This window comes from Rana temporaria, chromosome 2, assembly GCF_905171775.1.
Source record: "Rana temporaria chromosome 2, aRanTem1.1, whole genome shotgun sequence".
Classification (NCBI taxonomy): Eukaryota; Metazoa; Chordata; class Amphibia; order Anura; family Ranidae; genus Rana; species Rana temporaria.
In genome coordinates this window covers 241,455,593-241,473,370 of record NC_053490.1, presented here as the reverse complement: position 1 = coordinate 241,473,370, position 17,778 = coordinate 241,455,593, and the positions used below count along the sequence as shown (strand labels likewise).

Sequence of the window (17,778 nt, the reverse complement as noted above, 5' to 3'; positions counted from 1 at the left end):
TAAATGTGTGTTGAAACTTTTAAATAATTTTTCCAGCTTGATGAATTAAACAAAAATCCAAATTTTATGGGCAATAAATGGTTAGACAACAAATGTACCATTGTGATGGAATTTAAATGTGATTCCCACCATACTTGGTTGATTCAGTCTCTTATTGACAGAAGCACATAATTACAGTCCAGTGATATGCTGTGTATACTTACAAACGAAACTAAGGCTAAGTAGCCTTTAAGCCTCATACACACGATGAGAAAACCGGACATAAAATTTCTCTTTCAACGCGATCGTACCATAATTTTGTCCTTAGTAAACAGCTGTAATCCATAATTTTTCAAAGGGACCAGATCGTACGACCAGGGACCAGATCATACGTTTTTCGTTTAATTCAGTACAGTTTTCATCGGAAAAAACAATACAAATACATTACAATTTTTTTTTAGTAACCTTCTCGATATAGAGACTATAATAATAATTAAAAAAAGGTGGATGATCATTCGTTCGATAATCTCATTGGGCCATATTCTTAAACAAGTTACGCCGGTGTATCTACTGATACACCGGCGTAATTCGAAATTCCCACCGGTGTATCATTGTTTTGTATTCACAAAACAATATACGCCGGATTTAGGCTAGGATCCGACTAGTGTAAGACACTTACACTGTCGGATCCTAAATGTAATTACTCCGCCGGCCGCTAGGTGGCGTTTACGTTCAGGTCTCATTTGTTTATGCAAATGAGCCTGATACGCCGATTCACGTACGAAATCGCATCGCGTAACCGTCGCTAACGTCGTTTGCGTAGGCGTAAGGTTACCCCTGCTATATGAGGGGTAACCTTACGCCAGTCCCACGTAGGCCATGTTAAGTATGGCGTCGGGTCCGCGTCGTGTTTTCCCGTCGGGTACGTAGTTTTACTAAGTCGTCCGCGAATACGACTTTACGTCAATGACGCACATGTCGGCGTCATTGACGTTTTACACCGAGAACTGGAGCATGCGCACTGGGCTATTTTAAGCCCGGTACATGCGCAGTTCGTTAGAATCGGGGCCGCGCTTAATTTAAATACAAGCCACCCCCTTGGATTTACGCGGCCATACGCCGGGCCATTTACACCACGCCGCCCCAAACTACGGAGCAAGTGTTTGGGGAATACAACACTTGCTCCTGTAGGTTGGGGCGGCGGAGTGTAAATGGCTTACGCGACGCCCGCCCAAAAACTACGGGAATATGGCCCATTGTGTGTACTAGGCTTTAGACACAAATCTTGTGTGTTTTTGGCAAGCTTTTAATGTCATGCATGTCCAAAGGGGTGCAGCAGTGTCTTCTTGTTTATACCTCTGTGCCAGATCTTCCCAATGTTTGACGATTCTGGGTCCAAATATTATACAGTTGAAGCACATATGTAAGGCCCCTTTCATATGTACGGATCCCGTGAGGATCCGTACATGTGTATCCGCTTGCTCAGCGGGGATCGCTCCCTTGATCCCTTCTGAGCCCGGCAGATGAGAGGGCGGTCCCTGCACTGTACTGTGCAGGGACTGCCCTGTCTTTTCTCTGCTTTCCCCTATGGGGGGATCTGATGAACACGGACCGTCTGTCCGTGTTCACCTGATCCGCTCTGCAGACGGATATAAAAATAGGATTTTCCTCCGTCTGCAGAATCGGAAGATTGCGGACACTGATGAGATCAGGTGTCAGCGGATGTTCATCCACTGATACCCGCGATCTCATAAGGATTAATGTATGTCCCTTTTTCATCTGTAAACGGATGGATGGAAAAGCGGACATACGGTCCGCAGGTGTGAAAGGGGCCTAACGTGTATTTTACCTGTAAAAGAATTTGAAGAAAAATGACATACTTTTTACAGACCAATGCAATGCTATATAGCAGCAAGCTAGAGAAGCATAACAGCACTTTTCCCAAAATAGTACTCTTGGAGACTTAGCACCTTTGCCTGCCTCATGTCTGCTCTTTGATTGACTATATTAGTGACACTTTTTCTTTTTTTAGACATATATAAACCTTTTTTATTTAACGCAACATATTTATTTATTCATATGTAAACTTCTCTCATTACCCATAAAAACAGAGCAGACACTCCCACTAACTAACCTTACTTTACCTTTCAACTACCATGTGGCTGCTTAGTATAAACATAGATTTTTAGGTGATTACAGTGGATGACTTGAAAAATCCAAGTACAAGTTATTGAATCAAACCAATTTTTGTATGGTTGCTTTAAGCTCTTAAGGTAATAGTCCAATAATTCATGATCTATCAGTCTTTTAAATAATAAATCTGTTACCCTGTTATAGGAAAGTAGAAGACCTCCAGTTCAGAGTGGAAGAGGAGTCCATTACAAAGGGAGATCTTGAGGTATATGATTCCTTTATTTAGCAAAATATTTCATTTAAAAAATCTGTTATGACGGTAGTTGTGTACCAAAAAAGCTTTATTACCATAGCGCTCCACAATACCTGCAGACTTGAATTTACTTTCTGTACTGTACATAAACCAATTAAAGCACTTGATTGGTTGCTCTGAGGAACATCAGTATTTTCCCGAATGCTGGGATAGGAAAGTATCGAAAGCAATTCTGCGGTTTATTGTATCACTTGTGACAACTGGATTGTATAAGGCCACTTTTAAAATACAACTAAAGTCTGCTATTTTACCATCTGTATTGGTCCTAAATCCATGTACTGTGTGATACTCAAGCCTTATACAGTAAATAGAAAATTTGTCCTTTCCTGAATGAGCCAAATCCCCTTCATTTATGTCTCACATTATCCCCCTACCGGGCACTGCAGATCACAGTTTGAGGCCGTGCTGTCTATCCAGAAAGCAGTGGGTAGGAGTGCAAGCAGGGTCATCCTACATGAGAGTGACAACTCTTATATGAATTCAGGAGCAGTGCAGCATTGTTGCCTCATCTTCACAGGAAGTGCCATTAGGTGGACTTCTCTGATAGGCTCAACAGGCATTTGTGCTACTTTTCAGGGAACTAAGTACACTACAACTTCTAAACTTGAGTTTAGGAGCTTTTTGCATTTTTTTTTCCAAAGCTCCTAAACTCAACTCCATAAAAGCCTATGTGTCCGTGTACACATAGGCTTTTACAAGAGGTTCAACCTTCCTCTCCTGAACGTGGAAAATTGTGTTCAGTATAGGAACATTTTGGCCGACAGCCACAAAATCGTGGTAAAATCTCAGCGCTATTTTGCCACATTCTGCATTTTCTTGGGACCGACGGTCAACATAGTCTATGTGTACACGAGCCCTAAAGGTGGCTATACACAGCAGGCAACTGAATGAAAAAAAAACACATCCTTCCATCCACACAAATGAGGTGGATGGAGGAATCCCTCCCCCGCTTGGATATTATATTCTGACAGTGGCTCCTGCTATTGTCAGCATACACTAATCACCCAGAGGAATTTTCAAACTTTGCCTTTTGACGGAAGCCAATTAAACGATTGACTTCTGTTGAGACAGGACTGCCACACACACTGAACAAGATTCGATCAATGCATAGCCTGTTTAAGGGAAAACTGTAAGTACTATCTGTAGTACAACTTTGCATTTATACTCATGGAAAATATTGCACTGTATAGACAGGTACTGCGGTATGCAAACTTAAATTGTGCTCATATTAAAACGCACGGTTATTTTTGTCTGATCTTGAAGAAAGGCAATACTATGTTCAATCTGTGACTGTTTCCTGTGCAGACTTTTTTATTAAAGAAAAAGATTGCACGGGGGCTGTTATTAGTGTTATTCTCTAGAAGCCTTCTTATCAGAGCATTAGTGGAACTTATAAATATCGTGTCCCAGCCAAGACGCACAGGCACACTGGCTCTCTGTCACAATGTCCCTATTCTTTTGCAGTTCATCCTCCCAGATGGCCCCTTCCATTGACATTCACTCAAATAGAAACACATTGTGGAATGACATTCAAGTGCCTTTGTGGGGAAAGCTTCCGGGCTCTGCGATCATACAGTATATCCAAATGAAGAAAATATATGTGTTCAATCACCTTTTTTGTTGTATTAAATGAGAAAACCTTTATTAGAAATATGACATTTGACAAATGGTCTAAATCTAGAAAAGTTTTATCTTTATTATCAAAAAATGCTCCTAGTGCAACTTCTGCAGGGCTGTATACTGATACTAATCAATGACTAATAGTCTGAAAAAGAGGAAGATATAGATATATTAGTGTCAGCATATTTTAAGTTGGTGGTATTATAAAAAGTCAATCCCGCCTGACCTAGAACAGGATGACAATGCATAAATGTTTTTCAAGGTTGAGAAATTAGGATGCAAGAACGCAAGACATTAGACATGTGCAATTCGTTTTGTGCGAATTCATTTTTTGATGAAATTCAACAAATTCGTTAATTCAGAAATATTTGAAAATTCGGAAATTCAAAGATTTGGAAATTAGAAAATTAGACAATCTGAAAATCCCCAAATTTACAAATTTGGAAATGGGAAAATCCGAAATTTTTTAAATAAGAACGAAAGTCTGAAAATTCAAAAGAATGAAAATCTTAAAATAAAAACAAAAATCCAAGGATTAGAAAACCCCAAAATCTGAAATAACAACTAACTAATAATAACTATTACTAACTATTAAATTATAGGTATTGTGAATTTCCTTTCAAATTTAGCTGTTAGTGAACGTAAAGAAAAAACGAAAGTTACGAATTTTCCAAATTAACGAATGCCACATCTAAACGAATATAACGTAAAGAATTAATAATAATAAAAACTTTTTATTAATATTAATTTATAATTTGTTACGTTTCATTCGTTTAGATGCCACATTCGATATTTTGGATAATTCGTAACTTCGGATAAATTTGTATTCGTTACGTTCACTAACATCCAAATTTGAAAGAAAATTCCAATACCTATAATTTAATAGTAATTATTAGCTGGTTAGTTATTATTTCGGATTTTCGTTCTTATTTTGAAATTTATTTAAAAATTTTCAGATTTCGAAGTACCGAATTTCCAAATTTTAGAATTTACTAAATTATTCGAAGTAACAAATTTCGATCATAATGAATGACCCGAAAAACAAATGAAACTAAAACGGACACATTTTTTGGCAGTGCACATTCTTTTTTAAATACACAGTACTTAGCTGCTCAGGTTTATCTGATCCAAATAGCAGCATATAAAATGTACGGTAATTGTTTTTTCACCCAGGTTCAGTTGTCTTCTATTTCCAAACATGTATAAATGGTCTCTTGACCAGCTGTAGTTAAATGAAGCCTTCTTCTACTTACTGTTTTGCTATTGGTTGTCTCAACTGTGTTGTGTAAGTTTTCTGGCATTCAGGGCAACCAGTCACTAAATTGGAGCAAACTTGTTCCCACCCTATTTACACATTTCTCTTTCAGCAACCATTCCAACCTGAAGACAATATTTTTCTGATATAGATGTTGGATAATATTGCAACGTTTTTTCTCCTGCTGTCTCTCTTTTTCCTATCCCCTGGGTGCAGACACAGACGCAGTTGGAGCATGCCCGAATTCGGGAGCTCGAGCAGAACCTGCTGTTTGAGAAGGCAAAAACTGCAAAGCTTCTCAAAGAATTTGAGGACCAGAGGGTATAGTAAAATGAAATCAGTGACCCCTACCTAAACTGCAGTGTGCTTGCCAGCTTCATTTACACCTCCGGCCCTGATCTTTTTGCTTTTAGTCATTTCTGCCCATTATGGCTTTAACAGTTTTATTTTTGCATCCACGTTTCTGTGCACACCCAAATGAATTATTATTTGCCAACTATTTTTTTTTACCAGACTTAAAGCAGTAGAACTTTAAATGCACAAGCCAAACCTATGTGGATTTTATGAAAATGTTCTCTTTAAAACAAAAAACAAAGCCTGTTATAATGCAAGTTTTCTCAGGCAAATGGACATACATTGAGAATATGTTATGATAAACATAACAGACAGCTGTAATCTGATGATAATATAAAGAGATATTGGTATACAGTGCTACTGCTTTAAGTATGCTACTCAGCACATGGAATCATTGGCTTTCAGTTAAACACATGAGTATTTTTATAGCAAACATCATTGTCTCATTCACTTATTTATAGTGACTCACAAGTAAAAGTTATAAACATTCATTAAAAATGATTCAGTTACCTCACCAATGCTATTTGACCAGAAGGACTTTTTGAAATGTTTTCATGTAACCTAATACATACTAGCATTACATCCTTTAAGTCAACTAAACTCAGTGACATTGCTGTGCTGTACAGTGATTTAAATAAATAAATGTGGTAAAATGCAAGTACAGTAAGCTTACAGTAGATATGGCTAGATTTAATTAATCACAAGGTTAACATGTGTTGAAGGTAAGACGCAAGAGGGGCTTATATGGCACATTTAAGAGCGATAGATCTTGTTTGCCAGAAAACAGAAAACAATTACCCTCACTGCAAATAATTATCTCCAATAATTGTATGGTTCTTCATATGGCCATCACATTATTGTTTCTTTTGTAAGGCTAAATGTATGTATCAGAGCAACATATTCAGATCTATAGGAAGAAGCTAAAAATGAATTGTGTCACACTTAAATTTTCTCTAAAATAGCATTTAGAAGCTGGTTGAACTACTAACATCAGAAGCGTATGGCAAAAAAATCTAAACCTACTACGATACTTCAAATGATATTGTGTATGTACCGTGTTTCCCTGAAAATAAGACCAAAATTTGGCCACAAAAAAGACCCTAGGGCATATTTTTGCAGGATGTCTTAGTATCAATATCTTGACATAATTTTAATCCCCCAAAAACATCTTGGTTAAAGTACTTCTAAGATTATGCAGTCTGTTTTCTGGGAGGATTGTGCTGGTGTAGGGTGCAGTGTGTCTGCCTTTGTGGCTGTTTTATGAGAAGTACCTTTTACAGCAGCCCTCGGCAATCATGTAACCTGCCTCAGCTCTTCTTCTCCGCTCCGAGATTCCCGCTGGCGTCTGCTCACTCTGAGCTCTGCAGCGGGAGGGGCCACAGACGTCAGCCGGGAGGAGAGGAGAAGACCTCCGGCGGGTCAGCAGCGGCTGTGGATGGGGTATTTTGCATCATCGTTACAGGGGGGAACACACTGCACCTTATACCAGTTTGGAAGTTTTACAAAGTGGATAATTTTTTATTAACATTAAATTTACTAGGGTTTATTTTCAGGGTAGGGCTTATATTGCAGCCCTCCCCAATAATCGTGCTAGGTCTTATTTTCGGGGTAGGGCTTATTTTCGGGGAAATAAGGTATATAGGCTTCAGGTTTTTATTTAAGGCATTAGACATTTTATAGACAACATACTCTCAGCTGTGAAAGCACAAAGGGCCTAATCCACAGACAGCCGGTGTAACTTAAATATTCGGATTTAAGTTACACGGCCGGAAAATTTCTACCTAAGTGCCCGATCCACAAAGCACTTACCTAGAAATTTTCGGCTGTGTAACTTAAATACGGCCGGCGCAAGGCGTTCCTAATTTAATGGGGCGAGTCCCATTTAAATTAGGCGCGCTCCCGCGCCGGACGTACTGCGCATGCTCCCGACGTCATTTTCCCGACGTGCATTGCGCGGTTTTACGTTGCGCCGGGTTTTGAGAATCGCGACGGGCGTAAAAAAAAAAATACGAGTTGCGGCGGGGAAAAAAAAAATTGAAAAAAAAAAGACGGCGACGCGGGATAGAAGGGTCTACTTTTACAAGGCCTAAACAGTTTAGGCCTTGTAAAAGCAGCCCTAATATTGCGACGGCAAACTAATACTTACGGAGAAAAAACGAAGCGTAACAGCTTCGTGGATCTCTGTAAGTGCTAATTTGCATACCCGAAGCGGCATTTCGACGAGAAATGCCCCCAGCGGCGGCTGCGGTACTGCATCCTAAGATCCGACAGTGTAAGTCCCTTACACATGTCGGATCTTCTCCCTATCTATGTGAAACTGATTCTGTGGATCAGTTCCATAGATAGAAACAGGGATACGACGGCGTATCAGTAGATACGCTGGCGTATCCCTTTTGTGGATTACCCCCAAAGGTCACCTGAAAATCCAGAAACAACTAAATTTTATATGGTGATCCATTAAAGGTGTTATGTTCACGGCAAATACAATATAGTTTTAATAGATATGCTGCTGTAAAACACAGCTTACTTTAAGCTTACAAAATGCTTTAAAATACTTCTGAATCAAATTTAGATTTCTTTAACCGTAATGTCAATGCCTTGAAGAGGAAATTGTACTTTTGTACATTATATGAATAAATGGATCTATTGGATGGACATTTGAACATGGGGCATGGAAACTTTAAGGGTCAGTTCACTTAAAACTGGCATTTCGATTATGGACACAATGATGGATGATGGACTCAATAATGCACCTCCAGGCATTTGCTATAAACATGGAAGAGTATGAGATCACCTCATTATGGCAGAAGGGTGTAGCTCAGAAGTCAGGTGCAGCAACCTTTCAGCTAGGTTCCCCAAGACGAATAAAAAGCTGTTGGTCTATTCAGCTTGGTGACATGATCACCAAAACAATATGTCAGAGTTTAGTTACTTTCCTTTAAATAATATCAGAGACTGTTAATCCAAGCATCAAACTCTGTAAAGATGAAAAGAAGCACACTTATATGGCAAATTAACACCTCGAGTTATGTCTTGTCCAGCACACGATTAACATTACATAAGAGCAATACCAGTTGGTTGTTGACAATGTACTGATACTAACAGAGAGCATCTAACACACAACCATATGTCATTCCCAATTTGTTTTTTTATACCAGGGCATATAAGATGATCTCTTGAAAGTTTTATTGCTGAAAGTTAGTCTGGACTGAGTAATGTAGAAATACAGAATAAAATATGTCAATGTCTAATATGACTAAAGCATTATGCCTTGGTGTAAAATAATTCACTAAAATAGATAACAATACTATCATTGTTTAACTGTCGGAATTACTTGTTGCACTGATAATGTAACATTCATATGTGTTTTTTTTCCTTTATACAGCTAACAACAGTAGCAGAGCAAACCAGAATTCAACAGCTGGAAGAGGAACTGAACCTTCGTCGCAATGAGATTGAAGACCTCCAAAACTGTTTAATGAACTCTAGTCAGTCAGAGACACCTGAACATAATATTGGACTGCAAACTGAGGCGTTGCGGCTAAGGGATAAGCTCCTGTCTGCTAGTAAAGAGCACCATAAAGAGAGTAGCCAACAGAGAGACACGTATGAGAAGAACATGAAAAGATATCAACAAGAGATTGAGAAATCGAAGGCCTCAAATGAGAAATATGTCCAGGAAATTGGGGAGCTGAAAAAAAAACTGGAACGGGCCACAAAGGAAAACTTAGGCATAATGGACAATTGGAAATCTAAATTGGACAGCTTAGTTTCTGATCATCAGAAATCATTAGAGGACCTAAAAGGTTCTCTGGTTACCAGTCCAGACTCACAACACAAAGAAATAGTCGAGCTTAAAGCCAGCCATGAAAGCCTTAAAATGGAGCATCAACTGGAACTTGAAAACCTGAAGGCTAAAAATGAGATAGAAATGGCAGTTCATGTCAAGGAAAGGGAGACCCTGAAAATCAAACTCCAAGAGGTTAAAGATGAAATGGAGGAAATAAATAACAACTGGAGATCACAATTAGAATCAAAAACCAATCAGCATCTTAAAGAGCTCCAAGACATTAAAGACAAATACCGAGAAGCAGAACAGCGAGTATGTGGGCTAGAGAAGCTTCATGCTGGGTACAGTGATCAGACACAAGCCATAGCCTACCTTAAGGAGCAGATCGTTGCTGCCGAAAAGAAAGTGCAGGACTATGACCTGCTCCAGAAAGCAGACACAAGACACAAGCAAGAGATTCAGCGACTACAGGAAAAAATACTTGTTCTAGAAAACAAACTACAGTCAATGGAGGATATTCATTCTTCACAAAATGCTAATGTAGGATATATTTGTTACTTTTATCACTTCTGGATATGTATGACAATTTCTTTGAATATTTTTGTAGACAGTTACTATTATAAACAACTAGGGACATCTAAGACACAAAAAAGATTTTTTTACAGTTCACAAATTAGCCTAGTAAGTGGGAAATTGTTTTTACAAATAATAATTTGTCTTTTAGAGAAGTTTTGTAGTGTTTGTATAGGCAGGATTTTTGAGAGACGACTTGCATCAATATTAATAAAATACAAATCATTTTATTAGCAACATTTTAAAAAGTCTTCACAATTTATAAAAGCATAATGGAGCCCAGTCATATACAAAACTTGTGACAAATTATCTTTCTTTATCAATAGCAATGATATGCCCTTGTCAAAATTTGAACGCGTTTCTAGCATAAAATCCACTTCTTCAGGAGCTGACGGGAACAGAATAGGCAAATCTACACAAAACACAAATTATCAATAAAGAGACATCACATCCATTATCTAATATAATGATAATGTGCACAATATTTAATCACATAGTAAAAAAAAACACCACTGTGATTACCTGGAGCCCTTCAGAGGGAGGTATGCTGACAAAATTACCATTAGCAGGCCCAGCAAGTAGAACCCAAAATGGGGGCCAGTAAATGGGGGCCAGTGACAACCCCTTGAGTGGCAGACCACACCGGAGGCATCCATATTGGCTAATATTAGTATGCTGAACTTCAGCACATATCAGTGTCACTCATATCTATAAAATATACACCATAACAAGTATAAATATCAGTCTATATATATCTATATGCACACAAAAAACTTTTGTGGGAGATTCTATTATGACAAGGGTGTGGCACATTATAGCCAGCTTTTTGGACCCTTAGAGCCGGTTCACACTGGGGCGACTTGGGATCCGACTTGAAGTCGCCTCAAGTCGTCTCAAGTCGCGCTGTCGAGAAAAACAATGCAAGTGAATGGGAGCGGTTTTAATACACACGACTCGAGTCGCTCTGACTTCAAAAGAAGTTCCTGTACTACTTCAATCCGACTTGTAGGCGATTTGTACCCATTGATTTCAATGGAAGTCTGATCCAAGTCTGATCCAAGTCTGATCACTGTCTTAACTGAAGCGACTTTCCAGGAAGATAACATACATTTCTCAGGCAAACCTCTCCCTCCCCCTCCCTCCCCTAGAGCTGATTGTTGTTTGATTGGCCACTGGAAAGTCTCCTGTCCTGGAGACGACTTCAAGTCGTGTTGTAAATCGCCCCAGATCGCCCTGTGGTTCATGCTCAAGTCATGTCGGAGTCGCCTCTGAAAGTCGCGCTGGAAGTCGTGTCGCCCTAGTGTGAACCGACTCTTATAATTAGTCTTGAAAAATAAAACAAATAAAATCAAAATACAACTATATGACAACAGTAATATACTCAAAGGGCCTTATATTTCAAAATGTCTGAAGGAATATTTGTTATAATAAAAGAAATCAAATACATTCAGAATCTATTCCAGTGTTTCTCAACTCCAGTCCTCAAGGCACCCAAACAGGTCATGTTTTCAGGCTTTCCATTATTTTGCACAGGTAATTTGATGAGTTTCACTGCTTTAATAATTACCACAGCCATTTCATCTGAAGAAATCCTGAAAACATGACCTGTTGGGGCGCCTTGAGGACTGGAGTTGAGAACCACTGATCTATTCATATCTCTCTGTGTGCATTGACATGCATTGTGTTAAGGCATCCAATTCACTTTAAATAGGTAGTTAACCACTTAAACATTCACCTCCCTTTATAACCAGGTAATTTTTGTGATGCGTCACAGTGTTACTTTAACTGACAATTGCACGATCGTGCGACACTGTACCCAAATAAAATGTTTGACCTTTTTTCACCACAATATGAGCTTTATTTTGGTGGTATTTGATCAACTCTGCAGTTTTATTTTTTGTGCTATAAACAAAAAAAGAGCAACAATTTTGAAAAAAATTATATATTTTTACTTTCTGCTATACAACATATGCAATAAAAATATGTAAAATATCTATTTTTTTCATCAGTGTAGGCCAATATGTATTCTGCTACATATTTTTGGTAAAAGCGTATATTGATTGGTTTGCGCAAAAGTTATAGAGTTTATAAACTATGGGATTTTTTTTACTAGTAATGGCAATGATCAGCAACTTATAGTGGGACTGCGATATTGTAGCTGGCAAATCGGACACCTAACTGCCACTTTTTGGGGACCAGTGACGCTAATACAGTGACCAGTGCTAAAAAATATGTCAGGGAAGGGGTTAACATTGAGTGTGATCAAAGGGTTAACTGTGTGCCTAGGTTGTGCTTACTCACTGTGGGGAGGTGCTTTGACTAGGGAAGGGCAAAGATCTGTGTCCCTTCTTTGCAGAAACACAGGATCAATACCTTCTCTTCTGACAGAATGACAATCTGTCTTGTTTACATAGGCAGATTATTGTTCTGACTGTGTCCCGTGTAATCGTCAGGTGCCAGCAGACATCAGGTGCACGGTACCCGCCGCTGGGCTCCCGCTGTGTGTGTGATCACAGCAGGAGCGGGTCGCTAGCCCCAGACCTTGCAACTAACAAACAACTTGCTGGCAGTGAGTTTGATTTAGGAAAAATAAAGCAAATAGAACAGTATAAATTATCCTGTTACCTACTGTGACCCATCAGATGTTATAGTTCAGATAAGGCAAACAATATCATTGGTTTTGGTGATAGCCCTACTTTTGCTCCATATTTTCTTACTTTTATTGATTTATAAGAGGGGTATTGAATTAAAATTGGAGGGCTGAATGTCATGTTTGTGTTATGACTTAGATAGGATATTTGAAGTCATTGAGGGTTATTTACTAAAACTGGAGAGTGCTAAATCTGGTGCAGCTCTGCATATAAACTAATCAACCAATCAACTTCCAGGTTTTATTGCCAAAGCTTAATTGAACAAGCTAAAGTTAGAAGCTGATTGGCGACCATGCACAGCTGCACCAGATTCTGAGTGCACTAGTATTGTGCATTCTATAGCATTTCAATAATATTTATTGTCAATTTTCTAGTATGACCGTTTATATCAGGTGTCCTCCCCATCAGAATGCCCTCTTACATCAGGTGGATCCCATCAATGTGTTCCTTTACATTGGGTGTCCCCATCAGTGTGCCCCCTTACATTAAGTGACCCCATCAGAGGACCCCAGTACCTTTTTCTGCCAGACAAGCAAAGGGTGAGAGCCAAGAGGTGGTGACGGCTACAGGTCTGGACAGAGGAAGTTCCACTTTTGCCTTCCAGTGATGATGGGGGATGCCCTCATGTGAAGTCATTGTTGTTAGGTGGTCCTAACAACCAATCACTGTAGAGAAGGGGGGGACTGGCTCGCTGACGGTCCATATAAAACTGTCACACTGTCCAGGTCTGACTGTTGACCACCATTTAGACCCCTCTCACACTGAGGTGCTTTGCCGGCGCTATAACGCTAAAAATAGCGCCTGCAAAGCGCCCTGAAAGAGTCGCTCCTTTCACTGCAGTGTAAAAGCTCTCGGGTTTTCACACTTGAGCGGTTCGCTGGCAAGACGCTAAAAAAGTCCTGCTAGCAGCATCTTTGGAGCAGTGAAGGAGCTGCTCCTGCCCATTGAAATGAAATGAATGGGCACTGCGGCTATACCGCCGGCAGAGGCACTTTGCGGATGTTTTTAACCCTTTTTCGGCCGCTAGCGGGGGTTAAGGGCACCCCGCTAGCGGCCAAAGACCTCTGCAAACACGACGGTAAAGCGCCGCTAAAAAAGTGTCACTTTACCACCGACGCTGTTGACGCCCCAGTGTGAAAGGGAAACCAGATATATAGTATTATTTAGGTGCAAATGATTTAGCAGTATATTGTATCATTAATCCAGATGCTGACGGGATCAGCAAAAACACATACTACTTTAGCTGTAGCGAGAACTGCTGAATCTTCATGCAATCTTATTGGGGGGCAAATTCCCTCTATTGTTTAAAATTGTTTTGTGAGTGAACATATTTTGGACAATATCATGAATCATTAAAGCAATCAGGAAGATGTTACGCAGGCATTCTGACTTTGAAATTCATTCTCTTATATATTTTCTCTTGCAGATGATTGAAACAAATGAAATGTCTGAGGAAAAAATAAAAATGAAAAAGACAATGGAAGGTATAGTCTTTCATCAAAATCTGTGTTTATCTGAATATAAATCGAAATTCTATCGTTGAATGACTTTGCAGTACTGGAGGACTGTACTATTTCTTTGTTTTCACAAAACTGTCCTTCAGTATTATTCAAAGCTGAATTCCAGGCAGATTTTATTATACGCCATGTAACAAAGCTGTGCATTAATTCTGAATCCTTGATTGTATCTAAAAAATTCAGATATTGTAACTACTTCACTAATTTATGAATCGGCCTCCTGTAATCTTCTGCACAGGACAAAGACTGGATTAGGAAAGTGGTACCACTATAGAAGGAGGAAAGTGCAGTTACTAACTAGCTATGTTGTCTGACAAGGGAGGCTAGGATCATAAGACTGGCTATACAGAATTATTGATGCTTTTAGGAGGTAAAAGCCAGGGCTGCTGATAGAAATCAGGGGGCCCCGTATTGCCTACCTACAGGGCCTCCCTCCTCTGAAAATATCAAATCATATTTTTGCTAAAATGCAACTGCAGTGATGCTATGCTTTGCAGCCACAGAAGAAATTATACTGCCGTCGAACAAGACCCATTGAAGTGAATAGTGGCACGGAGGCAATATCTGCACCCTCACATTGAGCTCTCTGTACCGATCGATCACTGTGTTCATTCAGGGTGGTGTGTTCATTCAGGATTGTGAGCCCCCACCCCTCATCCTGAAATAACGCTCCTGTGTGCCCTCAGCAGCTGCCAGCTGGAGAGAAGTGAAACTGACAGCACTGCGTGGAAAGGGGCACACAGGGGTCCCAGACCACAGGGAGCAGAGATACTAGAAGCGGTCCCCCTGCAGCACAGATGGAGGGTGAAAGAGAAGTAGAAGCTGGCAGCACTGCACAGGAGTCACTGGTATCAGCAATAATGCAGTACTGCCAGCCCTTCTGCTTGGCAGGTGCCTAGGCCCCCCTTCTGCTTGGCAGGTGCCCGGGCCCCCCTTTTGAATGGATGAGACCTGGGCCCAGTGCAGTAGGGGTGGCTGTACTGCCTTATGAGAGGCCCTGGTAAAAGCCATTTCAGCTGTGTGCTTAGTAGCTTTCCCGAAGTTTAAAGTTTATGATCTGCCAAAACTTTTTTCTTTTTTTTAGTTCTGAATAGAGTATGGAAGGGTTAGAATCTTTAGCGGATCTTACTGCTATACTGGGCACCATTATAGAGATGTCCCCTTACTCACTGTCCCAGTGATAATGGTTTAACCAGACAGGAAGTTTGAAAAGAGAGAAGAGAAAACTCCCAACAGAAACACAGACAGAAATAAAAGTGGGGCTTATAGTAGGCAAAGGTTTTGTATTGCTGTTTGTGTAAGTGCGGCAAATTTTTCCCACACTTCCTGCTTGGTGAAAACTCCCTAACAAAGCCCTGCATAGTAGGAAAAAACTGACAGAGGTTTCATCTTCTCAAAGAACAATAGATGATGTGTGTGTGTGTGGTTGAGGCTCTTTTTGAGTAATTTGTAATAGCAAAGGCAGAGAAGAGAGTATAATCTTTTGGTGCTGTATCCAGTATATTCTGGACATTAGTATATTATGATCATCCAAACCATTTTTTTTTTGGATAGACCAAAAATCATCACAAGAATAAGATGTGGATATCATAGTACATTCAAAAATGTTCCATCAGACACACGTAATAAAATTCGGAAATACTGGTCTAGAACTCCAAAAACTCCCTCCTCCCCTTGGCACAGCTGTGATAGCGTGACGGCTCAGCTTTTTGGCAGATCTTGTTATTATCAGGCTGTGCAATCTTTGTATGCCGCGTACACACGATCAATCCATCCGATGAGAACGGACCGATGGACCGTTTTCATCTGTTAACCGATGAAGATGACTGATGGTCAGTCGCGCCTACACACCATCGGGTAAAAAAACGATCGTGTCAGAACGCGGTGGCGTAAAACACAACGACGTGCTGAAAAAAACGAAGTTCAATGCTTCCAAGCATGCGTCGACTTGATTCTGAGCATGCGTGGATTTTTAACCGACCGTTGTCCTCTGTTTAACCTATCGTGTGTACAAGGCCTTAGAGTACAATCCACTAACGCACAAATCTGCATCTGTGGATTTGGTGTGTAAACTATGACAAATACAAAATTTGAGCTAAGTGTAAAAGCAAATGCAAATACCAATCCACATATGATGCAATTCTTTTCATATTTTTATTTTATTTCAATCATCCACTAAAATAAAAACATCCCCAAATTTCTCAAGAGATCACAACTCATACAAGTACAGTATCTTGTTATTCATATTCGTTTAATTATGAAAGAATGATTGATGTAAAGCAATGCATTCAATAGATAATAATAAATAAATAATTTATAACCTAAAACGATGACCTAAAATGAACCTGATTTCTCTTGCTGAGTTCATTCATCATCCTTGCAGTGCAATATGTCAGCAGCTGGAGATGCCTTAGGGGTAAAACATGGGGGTCAAGGTCACAGATTGAGAAAGTCTTATTTTATCTGCCTTACATACACACCTAGAACATGTGTCACTTCTGTAATCTGGAAAAGCTCTTAACCCTTATGTAACATTGTGCATTTGAAAAGCTAGGATGGAAGTGGAAGTGCACCACTAATAGTTGTCCTGTAGACAGATTCTTCCACCTGAGCTGTGGATCTTTGCAGCTCCTCCAGAGTTACAATGGGCCAGATGGCTGCTTCTCTGATTAATACACTCCTTGCCCGGCCTGTCAGTTTAGGTGGACGGCCATGTCTTGGTAGGTTTGCAGCTGTGCCATACTCTCCATTTTCAGATGATGGATTGAACAGTGCTCTGTGAGATGTTTAAGGCTTGGGATATTTTTATATACCCTAACCCTGCTTTAAACTTCTCCACAACTTTATCCCTGACCTGTCGGATGTGTTGCTTGGCCTTCATGATGCTGTTTGTTCACTAAGGTTCTCTAACAAACCTCTGAGGGCTTCACAGAGCAGTTGTATTTATACTGAGATACAATTACACACAGGTGGACTCTATTTACTAATTAGGAGACTTATCAAGGCAATTGGTTCCACTAGATTTTAGTTAGGGGCATCAGAGTAAAGGGGGCTGAGTACAAATGCATGCCACACTTTTCAGATATTTATTTGTAAAAAAAATGAAAACTATTTATCATTTTCTTTCCACTTCACAATTATGTGCCACTTTGTGTCGGTTTATCACAAAAAAATCCCAATAAAACACATTTACATTTTTGGTTGTAACATGACAAAATTTGGAAAATTTCAAGGGGTGTGAATATTTTTTCAAGGCACTGTATATCAAAATCTATGACCTTGGTGTAACTTTGTTCATTTTTACAGCCACCAGGTAGCCAATCAAGCCAAAGTAGCCAATAAGGCATGCTTTGGTGGACAGAGGAGACATTGGGGATCGCAGTATCTGTCAACTGCTCAAAACTTTTACATGTTAGCACCCTTGTGAGAGCAAGAATGTTAAAATAAAAGAAGCATTTAAAAAATGTGTAAAAAATGGGTATGAGCCCAGGTTCACACTGGGTACGATTTCCTTCGATTTGAGATGCGATTTCACATGTGAAATCGCATCTCAAATCGGCGGCATTTGCCGGCAATTGTCGGCAATGACACTG

The 17,778-nt window shown here is 39.7% G+C and overlaps 1 protein-coding gene across 3 annotated transcripts in view; it reads left to right on the top strand.

Annotated features, from left to right (window-relative positions):
• The window catches only part of CLIP2 (CAP-Gly domain containing linker protein 2), a 172,954-nt gene that overhangs the window by 131,790 nt on the left and 23,386 nt on the right, over nucleotides 1-17,778 (top strand). For 2 of the 3 annotated variants that reach the window (XM_040336701.1, XM_040336702.1), the window contains exons 8-11: nucleotides 2,317-2,377; nucleotides 5,517-5,621; nucleotides 9,040-9,984; nucleotides 14,095-14,152. In XM_040336701.1, the coding sequence (XP_040192635.1) occupies nucleotides 2,317-2,377; nucleotides 5,517-5,621; nucleotides 9,040-9,984; nucleotides 14,095-14,152 (1,169 nt within the window). The remainder of the gene's footprint in view (nucleotides 1-2,316; nucleotides 2,378-5,516; nucleotides 5,622-9,039; nucleotides 9,985-14,094; nucleotides 14,153-17,778) is intronic. The other variant, XM_040336703.1, reaches the window with a different exon arrangement.